The sequence below is a fragment of the Lynx rufus genome, unplaced genomic scaffold (assembly GCF_022079265.1).
Source record: "Lynx rufus isolate CCGP_SWC_20201006 ecotype Redwood Valley unplaced genomic scaffold, mLynRuf1.p SCAF_11, whole genome shotgun sequence".
Lineage (NCBI taxonomy): Eukaryota > Metazoa > Chordata > Mammalia > Carnivora > Felidae > Lynx > Lynx rufus.
In genome coordinates this window covers 37,492,887-37,508,086 of record NW_025814825.1, presented here as the reverse complement: position 1 = coordinate 37,508,086, position 15,200 = coordinate 37,492,887, and the positions used below count along the sequence as shown (strand labels likewise).

At 51.7% G+C, this 15,200-nt stretch overlaps 1 protein-coding gene across 1 annotated transcript in view; it reads left to right on the top strand.

The window, feature by feature from the left end:
• The window catches only part of SLIT1 (slit guidance ligand 1), a 167,561-nt gene that overhangs the window by 116,775 nt on the left and 35,586 nt on the right, over nt 1–15,200 (top strand). The window contains exons 9-18 of the mRNA XM_047073230.1: nt 1,227–1,374; nt 1,849–1,920; nt 2,433–2,504; nt 4,904–4,975; nt 5,725–5,868; nt 12,214–12,377; nt 13,106–13,129; nt 13,258–13,402; nt 14,019–14,093; nt 14,267–14,410. Of these exons, the coding sequence (XP_046929186.1) occupies nt 1,227–1,374; nt 1,849–1,920; nt 2,433–2,504; nt 4,904–4,975; nt 5,725–5,868; nt 12,214–12,377; nt 13,106–13,129; nt 13,258–13,402; nt 14,019–14,093; nt 14,267–14,410 (1,060 nt within the window). The remainder of the gene's footprint in view (nt 1–1,226; nt 1,375–1,848; nt 1,921–2,432; nt 2,505–4,903; nt 4,976–5,724; nt 5,869–12,213; nt 12,378–13,105; nt 13,130–13,257; nt 13,403–14,018; nt 14,094–14,266; nt 14,411–15,200) is intronic.

Here is a 15,200-nt window from a genome sequence, read left to right as displayed (position 1 = left end):
ATTCCCTCCCATTACCTCCTGTCACCATGTACTAACATCTGGCCCACCCATGACCTCTCTTTGCTCATCACTTCCTTTTTCTACTCATCACCTACTGTCCTTATCCACCACTGCCTGGACCACTCACGTCTCCGGTCCTTACTCATTATCTCCTATTCCCATCCATCACCTCCTGCCCCCACCCATCTCCCCCTCCTGCCCCATCCCTTATCTCCTGTTCTCACCCATCACAAAAACATCATGTCCAAGAATATTCAAGACAGCTTCTTTTCATAATAGCCCAGAGTTGGAGACAACCCAAATGTCCGCCAGCAAGAGAATAGATTAACTAATTATGATATATCCATGTAATAGAATACTGCTCAGCAGTGACAAGGAACAAACCATGGATACGCACAACAACATGGGCAAATCTCACAGATTTTATATTGAGCGAAAGAAGCCGGACACAAAAAGGACCTGCTCTCTGATTTCATTTATGTCAAGTCCCCAAATAAGCAGAACAGATCTTTGGAGACAGGTCTCAGAATAGTGGTAACTTGGACAAGGGGCATGGGGAACCCTTCTTAGATGACAGAAATGTTCTATGTCTGGGGACGGTTCTGTGGGTGTATCCATAAGTGGAAATTCAGCCGGATCTCCACTTAAGATGGTGCACTTTAAATGTCGTACTTCAATTTAGAAAATTTATACCAGTCAGTAGGCTTTATCCTGGTTTTACCACCTATCAGCTGTGTGATTTTCCACAAACTAATAACTGTCAAGGGCTCAGTTTTCCCACCTGTAAAATGGCCACAATAACATCACACTCCTCATGGGTTCAGCAGTAGCATTAAATGAGTTACCATATGTGTTAACATCGTTGCATGTGGCACAGAGCGAGCGCCCCATGGACATAGTCCTTGTCATTCTCTGGTGACCAATGAGGAGACTCAAAGTGTTGAGTGACGTGGACTAGAACCTGGAGCTTTGGAATTTAGGCCAGGATTTCCTAGCGTGTGAATCACACTCTCATGCAGTGCAGTTAGATCCAGATTCAAGTTCAGCAAACATCTAGCAAGTACCTGCCATGTGCCAGGCACCCAGAGTCACATGGTAGTCCCTGGTGATCTCCTCTGGTTCATCCTCGGTCAGAAAAACACATGTGCTCTGTATAATAATGCTGTATCTGGGGTGGGAGGTGTTGACATGGGACACCCCCAGATCACAGCCCACTGCTTCCTCAGGCCAAGGAGAAGCGGGCCGAGTGCCTTCCTGCACCCTGTCCTCCGGCTCCTGCCCGGCCATGTGTACCTGCAGCAATGGCATTGTGGACTGTCGTGGCAAAGGCCTCACTGCCATCCCCGCCAACCTGCCTGAGAGCATGACAGAGATGTGAGTACAGGGCAGGGAGGGTGCTGGGGCACAGGTGCTCGGGCCGGCCCGGCTCTGGAGGTCCAGGGAGGAGAGGGAGCAGGGCTCTACTGCAGGGCTTGCCTGAGGCCCCTCTGTACACATGGAGGAGATACAGTTAGCCTCAGCTGGGCTGAGCCCTTTGCCCAAAGCTGGACAGCTCTAGAGTGCTGGGGAAGGGGTGACTCTCTGTGGTCCATTGTCCAGCCCAGCTGAGTCCACTGCAGTAGGTTTCTTAGTATTAGCCTGATTTATGGGCCCCTTGCAGCCACCAAAGCCTGAGATAATGGGCTCCAATACAGCAGTGTACCTTTCCCCTGTTTGTGCCAGCCCATCTACTCCAGACGGAGGATGGGAACAGGGGCAAAGACCCTGTTTGGGCAGGTGATCCCAGCAGGCAACAGTCAGGACTGGGGTAACCTGACCCTGGGCTTCCTCTGTGTTCTCTCTCTGCAGCCGCCTGGAGCTCAATGGGATCAAGTCCATCCCTCCCGGAGCCTTCTCTCCCTACAGAAAACTGCGGAGGATGTGAGTACCTCGCGCTGCTTCCTGTGGGGTCAGCCTGGGGCAGGAGGAAAAGCCTGGAGCAGGCAGCCACAGACACGGGGCAGGTCTTGACTCTACCTGCCCAGGTCATCTGTGACATGTGGATGGTGGTGCTGTGACCTTGTCATAGGGTTATCATGAGGCCTAAATGGGGTGTTGAGCCTGAGTCTGGCACATGACCAGAGTTGACTGTCACCCTCCTATTTCAGCGGGGGCACTAGTAGGACGTGAGAGGGGGTGTAGGGGAAACTGGGATGCGGGGTAAAGCTTTATCAAGAAAGGAGACCAAGTCTGGACTTCCTGGCCTGAGCATGACTCTCTCACGGCACGGGGAAATAGGGGCCGGGGCATTTCAGGTGGATGGGAGAACTGGCCCCTCATTTTCCTAATGTCAAAGAAATGTCTGCCCTCCCATGGCATCTGGGAGGAGGGGCCAAGCAGGGCTTGGTGGCCACCTCGGGATTCAGCCATCTTCCCTCCTGCACACTTTGCAGAGACCTGAGCAACAACCAGATTGCAGAGATCGCTCCCGATGCCTTCCAGGGCCTCCGCTCCCTGAACTCGCTGTGAGTAGCAGTGCAAGTCTGCCAGGGTCCAGGGAGCCCCCCGCCCCTGTGCTGTGGCCACTCTGATGGGCCCTGGAGGGAGATGCTGTGCCCAGCTCCCCCTTCCTCTCTGGTGGACGCTCTGCAACTGGGAAGGGGTGGAGGGAATCCAGGGCTGAGTGCCTGGAAAAGCCAGGCCGAGCTGTTGCCCCTGGCAACTCTGATGCTCTTCCTGCCATGAAGGGGATTTTCCCAGCATCCTTTGCTACAATCTTCTGACTTGGCCCAGGCTTCCTGTTGCCCCCCCCCCCACAGAGGCCCAGCACTCTATGCTCCTAAACCTTCCCCAGCTCACATGTAAGGGCAGCCACTCCCAGCTCCAGTTGTGACAACTGTCACACCTTGTATCTTTCCTCCCAAATGTGCTCTGATCCCAGGTTGCGGTGGGTGATGTGAAAAAAGTGTTTTCCTCCACTTCTGTCCATTTTCCTTCCCTGGAGGGTTTATTGTGGGGGACAGGGGGAAGGATGGGGGTGGGGGTGAAGGTGGGGGTGGGGTCCATCAATCTACAAAATGTCATGCAGCTTCAAAAATGTTACTTCATCTCTCCTTTTCCCGGTGCCCTTGCTTGTACCCCAAGTTCACCAAGTCTCTTGCTGTCGGAGGTCTATGCAGAGAGTGCACTGTAGTTGGGCGAGTTCCCCATTGGTAGGGGCCTTTTGTTACTCTTAAGAGTTAGTGTTTCTGCTTGTCCTTGGCAGTAATGGACACAAGCCTTGTATAGATTAGGGGCCTGAGAAGTGAGATAGGATGGAATTCCCCCTTGGGGAGTGTGTGAGGCTGCCAGCTCAGTGCCTCTCTGTGAGCCTTATTCTCTTGGAGTAGAGTCTGAGCTAGTGGGTGGGACTGTTTGTGAATGGCACCCTGTAAGTTGTGCAGTATACAATCTACACAGCTGTACCTGACGGCCTGGTGATGAGTCTCTATCATTGGCTGAGGAGATCAGAATCTGGAGGTGACCTGCCAAAATGCAATAACATTTAAGTAGGTTCCTGTTGCTCCTGGATACCTGGTCAAAGCCATCTCCCCACCATCTGGGAACTTTTGTGATGATGTCATGTTAACGGACCTCATTGACAGCATCCATCTTGGCAGACCCTGACCTTGTCTCCCTGCTTCAGCCCCTGTCCCCTCCACTCTGTTCTCCACCGAGCATATTGAGGGATCTTTCCAAATGCAAATCTGATCATGTCTCAGAGGCTTCCTAGTGCTGGCTTGGTAAAATCCAAGCTATTATTCCATTTGTTTCCCCTGAGCCACACTGAACCACCCCCCCAGGGGGAGGGGCAACCTGGACCCCACCGTAGGGCCTTTGCTTCTGCCATGCCCTCCTTCAGGAAGGATCTTGAAGCCGTGTATGAAGAGACCACATATACTGTTTTCACTCAGCCTGAATTGTTTACAGGGGTGGCTTATGGGGGCTGCTTGTGATATTGGGCAAGTTCCCAAGCCCCGTTGGTACTTCATCCTCTGCCCCAACCCATTCTTGCCTGCATGGCTTTTTTGAACCTTTGCTTTTTTTTGAATCATACACCAGAATTCCTGCTCAACACAGAGAACTCAGGTATGACACCCACTCGTACCCCACCGCCCAGATCTCAGCTCGGCTAAACTGATCTCTTTCTTTCTGGGGTGTTTTCTGTTGCTTGACGTCAGAGCTCATTCCACACGTGCCGTCTGGCCTTCCTGTTCTTTTTCCTATAATCCTCTGAAAATATGTTAATTATCCTGCTCATGGGATTTTCTCCTCCTTGAACCTTTTATTTTTTAAAAAAAAATTTTTTTTCAACGTTTATTTATTTTTGGGACAGAGAGAGACAGAGCATGAACGGGCGAGGGGCAGAGAGAGAGGGAGACACAGAATCGGAAGCAGGCTCCAGGCTCTGAGCCATCAGCCCAGAGCCTGACGCGGGGCTCGAACTCACAGACCGCGAGATCGTGACCTGGCTGAAGTCGGACGCTTAACCGACTGCGCCACCCAGGCGCCCCCTCCTTGAACCTTTTAGATCCAGGGCCGGGTTAATTTCCCATGAAGTTCCCCAGAGGGCCCCTTTGCAGGCTTCTGGGGGTTCCATGTGTGAGGCAGAGAGCGGGTTATTGGGGGGATGCTCCTACAGTAACGGGGGAACACTGCTGCCTCTAGCCCATAGGGTACCTTTTGCAAACTACAAATGGGGAACCCTTTAGGAGCACACCTTACTGCCACCTGCTGGCAACTTGTTACAACAAACCGACACCACCACGCTGTGCCCTGTGAATGGCTTAGCAGTGGTGCCGTTGTGCGGGTGTGACTGGCAGAGCCCTGTCCCTCCTGGTGGGCTGTCCTCTTACTCTCTCTTTCTGCTGCCTTTTGTCTCCAGGGTCCTGTATGGGAACAAGATCACAGACCTCCCCCGGGGTGTGTTTGGAGGCCTGTACACCCTACAGCTCCTGTAAGGACCCATCTGCAGGTGTCCTTGGGTGGCGCCCAGGGAGGGGGCTAGTATTCCTCTGGCTTCTCAGACTAGCCTTGTCAGCCTCTTTGGGGGTGTGGGACTCGTTGGGGCAAGGAACTTGGATGATGGCAGAGCTAGGGGTGCCATGGGGGACTCTGGGACTCTGGCAAGGCCAGAGAGGGAGGGGGGTCAGGTTCAGAGCCGATCACAGGGCGCCTGAGCTGAGAGGCTCCCGCGATGCAGCCTGTGTTCCCAAGGAGGTCAGCATGGCTGGGGACAGACTTGACTCCTGCAAGGGGACATCCAGACCCAGCTCAGCCTCCTTCAACCATGAGAGTTCAGGCAAGGGTTCTCTCCCAGAATCTGAGAGGCACGGAACCTAAATGCTCCATCTCAGATACTTGGAAACCCGGCAGACTCTGGAAAGGAGGGGAGCCCCCAAAATGCCTTTGGGAGGAGGCCTGACCACTGTGCTCTCTGCTTCCCAAGAACCCCATGAGCACTTGTAGCAGTTGCTTGAAAGGGAGAGGAGCAGTGGAACAGGATGATCCCTCGCTTAGAGAGGGCAGTCGGACTTCGCGGCTTCCTGTATGGAGTGGACATGCAGAGGGCCAGACCCCCTGCACCTGCTCCTGTGCTCTTCTCCCCGAGACAAGCCATGCTTCCTGCTGGGAGGTGCCCAGGGCGTGTTGATGCAGCCGGATCCGCGCCTCTCCCCTCACCAGCTGGCCCTGGTCTGCCCACAGGCTCTTGAACGCCAACAAGATCAACTGCGTCCGGCCCGATGCCTTCCAGGATCTGCAGAACCTCTCGCTCCTCTCCCTGTATGACAACAAGATCCAGAGTCTCGCCAAGGGCACCTTCACCTCCCTGCGGGCCATCCAGACCCTGTGAGTGCCCTCTTGCCCTCCTCCCCTTGGTCCCTGCACCTGCAGGAAGACTTAGCGGGAGGCGACAGCCCCCCAGGGACAGGCAGCTGTGTTGCCCTGTGCCTTTTGCTCACCAGGATGGCCTCTCACAGAGGAAAGAGCACAGATTTGGGATTGGATAGTCCTGGGTCCAAATCCCAGCTATGCCTCTTATTAGCTGTGTGACTCTAGGCAACTTAATTTAGCTTCTCTGGGCCTCAGCTCACTCATTCATCAAATGAGGATACTATTTTCTTCAGGGGTTGTTATGAGATAAAAGGGGATGTTTGTGCAGAACTTAGTTCATTGTAAATGCTCCTTAAATGCTGGCTGTAATTAATAATAATAATAATATCAATTCTAAGACATCCGTTGTTTCTACATTAACAGCTCTAAGCTGGGATGAGTATTACAATCAATGGCATGTCATTTAATTGGCAGAATTTTTTTTTTAACGTTCATTCATTATTGAAAGACAGAGAGAGACAGAGCATGAGTTTGGGAGGGGCAGAGAGAGGAGGAGACAGAATCGGAAGCAGGCTCCAGGCTCTGAGCTGTTAGCACAGAGCCTGATGCGGGGCTCGAACTCACAAACTGCGAGATCATGACCCGAGCTGAAGTCAGACGCTTAACCGACTGAGCCACCCAGGTGCCCCTAATTGGCAGGATTTTGTTCTTTTCTGCTAATACATAAAATAACAGAGCATCTTGCAACTGATAATATCTTAAACCAGATGAAATACGGTAATAGCAATGATGGCTATAAATTAAAAATTAGAGAGGAACAACCCTAGGCATTTATTTTAATCTTTTACTGAAGGAAATTATAAACATATTCAAAGCAGAATAGTGAGCCTCCTAGAATTCTTCCCCCAGCTCTAACTCGTGGCCAGTCTTGTTTCATAATATCCCCTCTTCCTACCTCCCAGACTATCTGGAAGTAAACCCCAGCATCACTCATCATCTATACAGACTTCATACATATGTATAAAAGGCAAAGATTCTTTGAAAACGCAACCACAACACTGTTATTATATCTAAAAATTTAACACTTCTTTGATATCATCAGATATCAAATTAGCATTTAAATTAAGCGTCTCATACATATTATACAGTTTTTAAAATAACTTGTCTGAATCAGGAGTTAAATAAGGCCTCGATGGTACAACTGGCTGATACTGGCTGATGTATCACTAAGTTGTTTTTAGCCTCTAGGTGTCCTCTCCATGGCCTTGTTCCTTGTGCTATGTTAGTCGAAGGCATTGTGTTATTGCATCCATAGAGCTCCCCATGGTCTGCACGTTGCTGGGAGATTACATTCCCTGCGATGTAGCTTCACATTCCCCTCTGTCCTGTGTCCTGCAGATAGAAAATTCTATCCAGGAGCTTGGTCAGGTTCGGATTTTTTTTTTTTTCTTCCTTAGGCAGGATGACTCCACAGAACTGTGTACTTCCATTGGGAGTCATATGATATCTGGTCAGCTCTCTTTGTGTAATAAACACAGCCGCTCATTTCAGTGCCTGGACCCGTTCGTTCATTAGGGATCCTGAAATGGTGATACTGGATTTCTAACATTCCTTCTTCATTTGATAATGCTGTTGTGGTTATGCTTGAAAAAGGAATCCTTACCTGCAGTGTGACTTGATGAGCCGACCTGTGGGTCCAGAGCTGCATGCTTAATGGACATTTACCGTTACTATCGCCATGGCCCTTGTTGTCACTGTCATCGTGCCATTGTTTATCCGCTGGACAGTGGTCTCCATCAGATAATACGTGCACAGAGCACCAGCATACATTAACAGAGGTCAAAGAAAAAGCACAGCTCTTGCTCCCCAGGAACCACGCTCACCAGCAGGGACATTAGCCACAAAGACAAACTTGTTAAAGCCCATGTGCCCACCTGCCGCCCACACCTGCTAACTAATTTTCTTATAGCCAAGGAGAAGGGGATAGAACACTATGGGGAAATCTTGCCAAATACGTGAAATTCAAAGTTACGGGGAGTTAGGTGGATTATTTTATGCAGCTGGCGGGATGTCCGAGAGAAATGCACTCAGGAGATTTCAAGGTCGGGGACCCCCACACAGGAAAGCCTTGAGGATGGGGAATGGGACTGAGGGTCTCATGCAAGGAGCCTATCACTCTCTCAAGGTGGAAAGAGAGCGAACAAATCAAATGGATTGCGCTCCCTGGGGATGGTTTCTGTCTGTGTCCACTTACCTGACTGGATTTCAGAGAGTGCCCGCCAGACGGCATGCCTGAGATCTTGGCCACTGCCCATAGGGCAGTAGTGGGGCACAAAGCTGGAGCAGAATGTTGGAACAGGAAGTCTTCCCACAGGTGAGATCGAAATAGTGGTGACACTGAAAACAACAGTCACTGCTGTTTATCGAGCCCTCACAGAATGCCAGGCCACTGCTCTTTCCATGTATGATCTTACTGAATACTCACAGTGGCCTGTGGAGGGAGGGTCTAGCATCCCTGACTTCACTGATGAGGAAACAGAGGCAGGAGGTCATGTGACTCACTCAAGGTCACACAACATCTTAGTAGAGCAGGGATTTGGTCCCAGGCATCTCTTTCACCATCACTGAGAAGGCAGTTAACTTTCCCCTCAATTGTGCTTTTTTTCCATAAGAATAGACCTTATTATTTAAAGGCCGTAAAACAGAACTGGACTTTCATAAACAACTACTGTAGATTAACAACTCAAATATAGTTTGGAACAAGAATAAACGAAACACAAATCTGAGGTATAATCAGGTATTCTCAATACAGGTTTGGATGGTTAAACCCCTTTACTGAATCATGTGTCAGGCCTGATATCAACTCCCCACATCCTGCTTGATTTGTCCGTGGCTCCGAGATCTGTGGCTCAGTGCCTTGTGTCTCAATACTGATTTTGCTGCAGTTTTCCTCGCCCCAAGAGATTTTTCAGTTTTTTTTTTTTTTTTAAACAGCTTTCATGAGGCTTGCCTGGGTGGCTCAGTCAGTGAAACGTCCAACTCTTGATTTCAGCTCAGGTCATGATCTCACAGTTTGTGGGTTCCAGTCCCCACATCAGGCTGTGTGCTGATGTCACAGAGCCTGCTTGGGGATTCTGTGTCTCTCTCCCTCTCTCTGCCCTTCCGCTGCTAATGCTCTTTCTCAAAATAAATAAATGAAACTTAAAAAAAATACTTTCATGAGGTATAAATTATATACCATAAAACCCACCTGTTCCAAGTGTACAATTCAGTGATTTTTAGTATATTTCAATTGTTGAGCTATCAACACAATCAAATTTTAGAACATTTCCATCACCCCCTCAAAATCTCTTGTGTCCCTTTTACAGTCAATCCCTATTGCCAGCTCATCCCCAGGCAGCCACTCGTCTAATTTCTGTCTTTGTAGTTTGCTTTTTCTGAACATTTCATAAAAATGGAATCATCATGATGTGTCATCTTTGTGACTGACTTCTTTCACTTAGCATTGTGAGGTTTTGTTTTTTTTTAATGTTTATTTATTATTGAGAGAGACAGAGACAGAGACAGAGCAGGGGAGGGGCAGAGAGAGAGCAAGACACAGAATCTGAAGCAGGCTCCAGGCTCTGAGCTGTCAGCACAGAGCCTGATGTGGGGCTCGAACCCACAAACCATGAGATCGTGACCTGAGCTGAAGTTGGATGCTCAACCGACTGAGCCACCCAGGTGTCCCAGCATTGTGTGTCTGAGGTTCGTCCACGTTTCAGTATGTATCAGTACTTTGTTCCTTTTTATTTTTTGCCAAGTAATTTCCTATTGAATGGATAGACCACCTTGTGTTTATCTTTTTTAGTTGGTGGACATCTGGATTTCCACTTTGGAATCATTATGAATAAGGCTGCTATGAATATTTGCTTGCAAATCTTCATGTGGACAAATGTTTTAATTTCTCTTAGAATTTCTGGGTCACATAGGAAATCTGTGTTTAACTTTTAAAAAATCGTCAGTTTTCTGGGCGCGTGGCTGGCTCAGTCGGTTGAGCGTCCAACTTCGGCTCAGGTCATGATCTCACAGTTTGTGGGTTCGAGGCTCACGTTAGGCTCTGTGCTGACAGCTCAGAGCCTGGAGCCTGCTTCGGATTCTGCGTCTCCTCCTCTCTCTGCCCCTCCCCTGCTCATGCTCTGTCTCTCAAAAATAAAATAAATGTTAAAAAAAATTTTTTTGAATTTTTTTAAAAATTTTTTTAAAGTGGCTATAAGTCCCATTTTATATTCCTACCAGCAGTGTGTTATAAGGGTTCCATTTTGTCTGCATCCTTGCCAATACCTGGTATCATTCGTCTTTTTGATTTTGGCCCCCATAGTGGGTGTGGAGTGGTAGCTCATTGTGGGTTTAATTTGATTAATGATGCTGAGCATCTCTCCCGCAAGATTTTTAGTTGTGACTCCTTGAGTGCATATTCCAAGAAAGACACTGAGAATACAGTCTTCGCTTCCACCTTCTACTGTGACAAATGTTCATGGCCACACATGCAGCACATTTCTGGGTGTGCCTTTAACGTGATGATATTTTCCCAAGCTGGTATTTTTTCCTTCTTCTTGAGCAATTTCCCTTCTCAGCTCCCTGCCCTTTGCAATTATTAAAAACTCTAATTTGTGTCAAATACTGAAGCCTCTTGTCTCTGTGGGTGGTTCAAGTTTTTATAGATTGGTTTTGACACAAATAACCTGTTCTTAAAAAGGATATATTCTACGCCGCACCCCTTGAACATTTTAACGTGTGCCTGAATAACATAATTGGATTGATTTTAAGCAGTTTTCTACCAAGATTGTGATAAAGGGAAGCCATTAGTTCAGGCAGAGGCCGGGCAGTGAGGCATAGGCAGATGTGGTCGGGAGGGTCCCAGAGCAAGCCCCGACTCCTAATACGTTTTCCATCAGCAATGAACTCTGCCATGGGGAGTCGGCAAACACGTCTTCTCTGCAAATTGACAGTTTGAATAGGGAGACAAATGTGCAACTAGATGCAGAAGGCCCGGCCCACCTGGTGATGCTGACAGGAGCCTGGACTCAGGCAGGCAAGCGGGGACAGTGCCCAGGGGAGTGGCAGGGACGTCTGGGCCAAGAAGGCTCCAACCAAGCATCCCACCTTCATCCAGAGCCCAGGAGGTGATGAACAGGAGAGCGAGAGCCGAGGTCTGAGCTGAGCTGGGTGCAAACCCTGAGCAGCAGTTGTGTCTCTGCCTGCAGAGCCCTGTTGGCCCATCAGGGCACTGGGCTGAGGCCATGAAGTGGACGGCCTGAAGTGGTGGCATTAGATGGGCCTCTGAGCTGGCCCCTGCTCTGTCTCCCTGTACTTCCGTGCAGAAGCATTGGCTCTCAGGTACAGTAGCCTGAGCAGGTGCTAGAATATTCTTCCCTGGCTGTCTCAGTTTAGAAAGCAGGACATGCCCAGTGCTGTGATGGCCCAGATGCAGGTCAGCAAGCTGGCTGCTGGGGTGGTTCAGAGGTGGCTGGTCTGAGCCTTTTGGGGGTGGTGAGGGCCCACAAACAGGAAAACCAGCCCTGTGGTTGTTTACGGCAACCCAGATTGCTATAGTCAGCATCACCTGTCAGCTGCCCCCTCCCCACACCTACCCTGCTGGTCACACAGGCAGCCTGGAAAGAGAGTAAGAGTGACTTCCCAATAAGTAGCTATCCGGCCATGTTCTCTGACTTTCCCTTGTGTCAAGAGACAGCATGTAAAATGGTCAGGGGGAAGCAGTCCCAAAGGCCTGGGGTGGGAACGGAGATTCCCGTAAGTGAGAGGCTGCAGCAGGCACTTTGACACACGTCACCCCAGCTGCAGGACCCAGCCTTGCACCCCTGGCCTCATCCCCTTCCTGACAAAGGCTGTGGAAAGAAGCTGCTGTCGTCCAAGGCCACGTGGAAGGGACCACCCACATCAAAGACTTCTGGGCACTGACAGTCCTGGGTTCAAGTACCCGCTGTGTCCCCTCACCCATGGAACGATGGGGTGATCTGGCCAGTCTCCAGGTCACTCTTGCCTCCACTGGTGTCTGTGAAATGTCCCAGGGTGGGTACAGGTAGGTAGATGGACAGGGGACAGAGTGAGGCTTGAAGTGGGGAGTGTAGCAGGGACAGCTGGACACCCAGAGCCTGCAGAGATCCTTCCCTGCTGCGATGCCCTGGCAAGATACTCCAGCTGATGGGTGTGCCCGGGGGGTGGCCCCAGGTGGTGCATCTCCCCCAGGGCCCAGCCCTGGGCTTGGAGCCACCCGGAGGCAGTGAGGCCCTGTCCAGGCAGAGGTCAGTGCAAGTTTGCAACCCTGTCTCTGATCCCCACTCCGCCCCCTTTGGACAGGCACCTGGCACAGAACCCTTTCATCTGCGACTGTAACCTCAAGGGGCTGGCAGACTTCCTGCGCACCAACCCCATTGAGACGAGCGGGGCCCGCTGTGCCAGCCCCCGGCGCCTCGCCAACAAGCGCATCGGGCAGATCAAGAGCAAGAAGTTCCGGTGCTCAGGTAGCTGCCTGCTTGCCCACCTGTCTGTCCGTCCACCTGCCTGCCTGTCTTCAGTCTGCTCAGGGACCTGGTGGTGTTTTCTGGATGGCTCCAACAGGGGCGTCCTAGGCCACCGGAGACCCTCTCAGAGGGGGTAGTTCCGAGACCATAGACTTGGATCTGAACGGTTGGTCAGCCCCACCCCTCACTTTACTGGGGCTCAGGGAAGGGTAGGCCTGGCTGAAGGTCCCTGAGGGAGGACTCCCGCACAAGGACCCAGGTTCCTCTGCTCCCAGGTCAGTTTGCTTTCATGCTACCGCTTTTCACACTCGAGAAGCCTGGGAGCTCTCCTCAGGGAGAGAGCTGCCTCCTCCAGGCTCTGGGGCAGCAGAAACTGGCTGGGAACAGTGTGAGTCAGCTTCTGAGCCTGGATCCTGGTCAGGAACCGGGTGCCTCTCTGCCCCATCCCCGTCTTGTACCATTGCATATGAGCGTTGCCATGGTTTGGGTGCTCCCCGAGAGGTTCATTTGGGGGTGGTACCACCCCAGCATCAACCTGGCCAAGGAACATCTGTGCTCTGTGGCAAGGCCTTCTCTGCACGGGGACTGGGCGGGTGGGCTCTGGGGCTCTGATTTGGGACCCCAGTGTTATTCCCGGGGTGCCTGCACCTGGGCAGTGGGACTGGGGCCTGGGCTCTTGCACATCCTGGAAGATTCCAGCTTGATGGTGTTTCTGCTTCTCTCCCCAGCCAAAGAGCAGTATTTCATTCCAGGTAGGAGAGTCCGGGAGACCTAGGGGGTTGGGGCGGTGGCAGCTGGTGGGCAGGGGCAGCAGGCTGAGGGGGCTAGGGAGACCCTGCCCTGGGGCCCTCAGCCTCCCGCCCCTGCCCTCTCACCGTAGGCACGGAGGATTACCAGCTGAACAGCGAGTGCAACAGCGACGTGGTCTGTCCCCACAAGTGCCGCTGTGAGGCCAGCCTGGTGGAGTGCTCCAGCCTGAAGCTCACCAAGATCCCTGAGCGCATCCCCCAGTCCACGGCCGAGCTGTGAGGGCCCCCAGCCCCTGCACATCCTCACCGGTCCCCAGTCCTCCTAGCCCTCCTCGATCCACACTGGGCTTTCCCCCGGTCCGGCTCTGTTTGGGACCGCTGGAGACTCCAGCATGGCAGCGGCTGGCTTTAGCAGGAAGCACCTCCCCACCCCTGAAGCCCCTCTGCTTCTGACTCACCGCCTCCAGACCCTTCCAACAATCTCTGGCGTGCAGGGAAGGTCGTCAGCCTGAGCCGGGGTGGCTTTTCTCAACCAGGCTTTTGCCTTCTTCTGGGAGATATGATTCCATTAGATCAAGTTGGATCTTAGGCCATACTCTATTTTTTTTCTTTAAAAACATAAATTTGTGCACATGCCTATGTGCACAAATAGCTACACATATCTGTCCTTCATGTATGTAAGTTTTCATGGCATTTTTAGTGTTAAAAGTACCCCACTCACCGCCCCTCCCAGCACCATCATCCACCCTTCCTTTGATAAGCGATCAGTTTGCCTTGCCAGATAAATTCTTCTGGGAGCCCCTTTGTTTGAGTCCCAAATATTCTCAATTTGGAAGATACTCTAATGTCTGTCATTTGTGAATGTGTAAGTTCTCTTCATTGCCTCTTACAGACGATTAAACAACAATGAGATTTCCATCCTGGAAGCCACTGGGATATTTAAAAAACTCACTCATCTGAAGAAGATGTGAGTTACCCATTGGCGGGGAGGTTGTGGCCAGGACTCTAGCTGGGGAGGGAGAAGGAAAATATTGTGTGTGGGGGGAGTTTCATGGGGGCAGAGCTCCCCTGCAGGGGGCGGGTGCAGGAAGGTGGGGGAGGGTCCGCAACTCCATAATCTTTCTGCCGCCCTCCGTCCAGCAATCTGAGCAACAACAAGGTGTCCGAAATCGAAGATGGGGCCTTCGAGGGTGCGGGCTCTGTGAGTGAGCTGCACCTGACCGCCAACCAGCTGGAGTCCATCCGGAGCGGCATGTTCCGAGGCCTGGACGGCTTGAGGACGCTGTGAGTGTGCAGGCCAGGGAGCAGGGCCAGGCTGCAACGGGCAAAAGCAAGCTAGTGTGTCGGTGTCTGCATCAGGAGAGAGGATGGGAGGCACCCCTCCCGACCCCGGCTGGCGGGAGGAGAGGGGCAGCTGAGGGTGTATGAGGTCTACAGCCAGGGTCTGCAGGGGGCAAATAATCAGATGTTGGTAACCGTGGTGAGGCCTGCTTTCTTGTTCCCTGGGGTGTGGGGTCGATGCTTGGTGAAGGGGCAGGTGGGGGTGGGCCCTTTTGGAGGTTCCCCCTCACTGCCCTCTCATCAGGCTGCAAGAGCACCTCACGTGTGTTTAGTTCAGGAGTGGCAGGAGGGCTGGGTGGCCCCAAGGCGGGGACATTGCTGAGGTGACTCAGCCAGTGCGGAAGGGGGAGGAGGGATGGCCCATTATCTCTGGGATTCTGGGATCCCATGAACCAGAGCCCAGCCAGAGCTAACCAGACTTTGGGACTCAGTAGATCCTGGGGTCACCCGCACCCCCCCCACAAGTGCTGCAGAGCCCCCCCCTCCACGCGGGTGGCACTAGCTCTTCACGTGACCACATAGACCTTTCAAGGGCGCAATAGACCGTGCTGTCCAGTTGGACTTCCTACAGTGGCAGAAATGTCCCATGTCTACACTGTCTAGTCAGTAGCCACGTGTGGCTGTTGACATGGGGCTAGCGCTGTTGAGGCACAACATTTTGAATTTCATTTCATTTTAATTCTTTTGAATCTGAACAGCCAAGGGCCACTATGGGGAGGGGGGCAGGCATAGC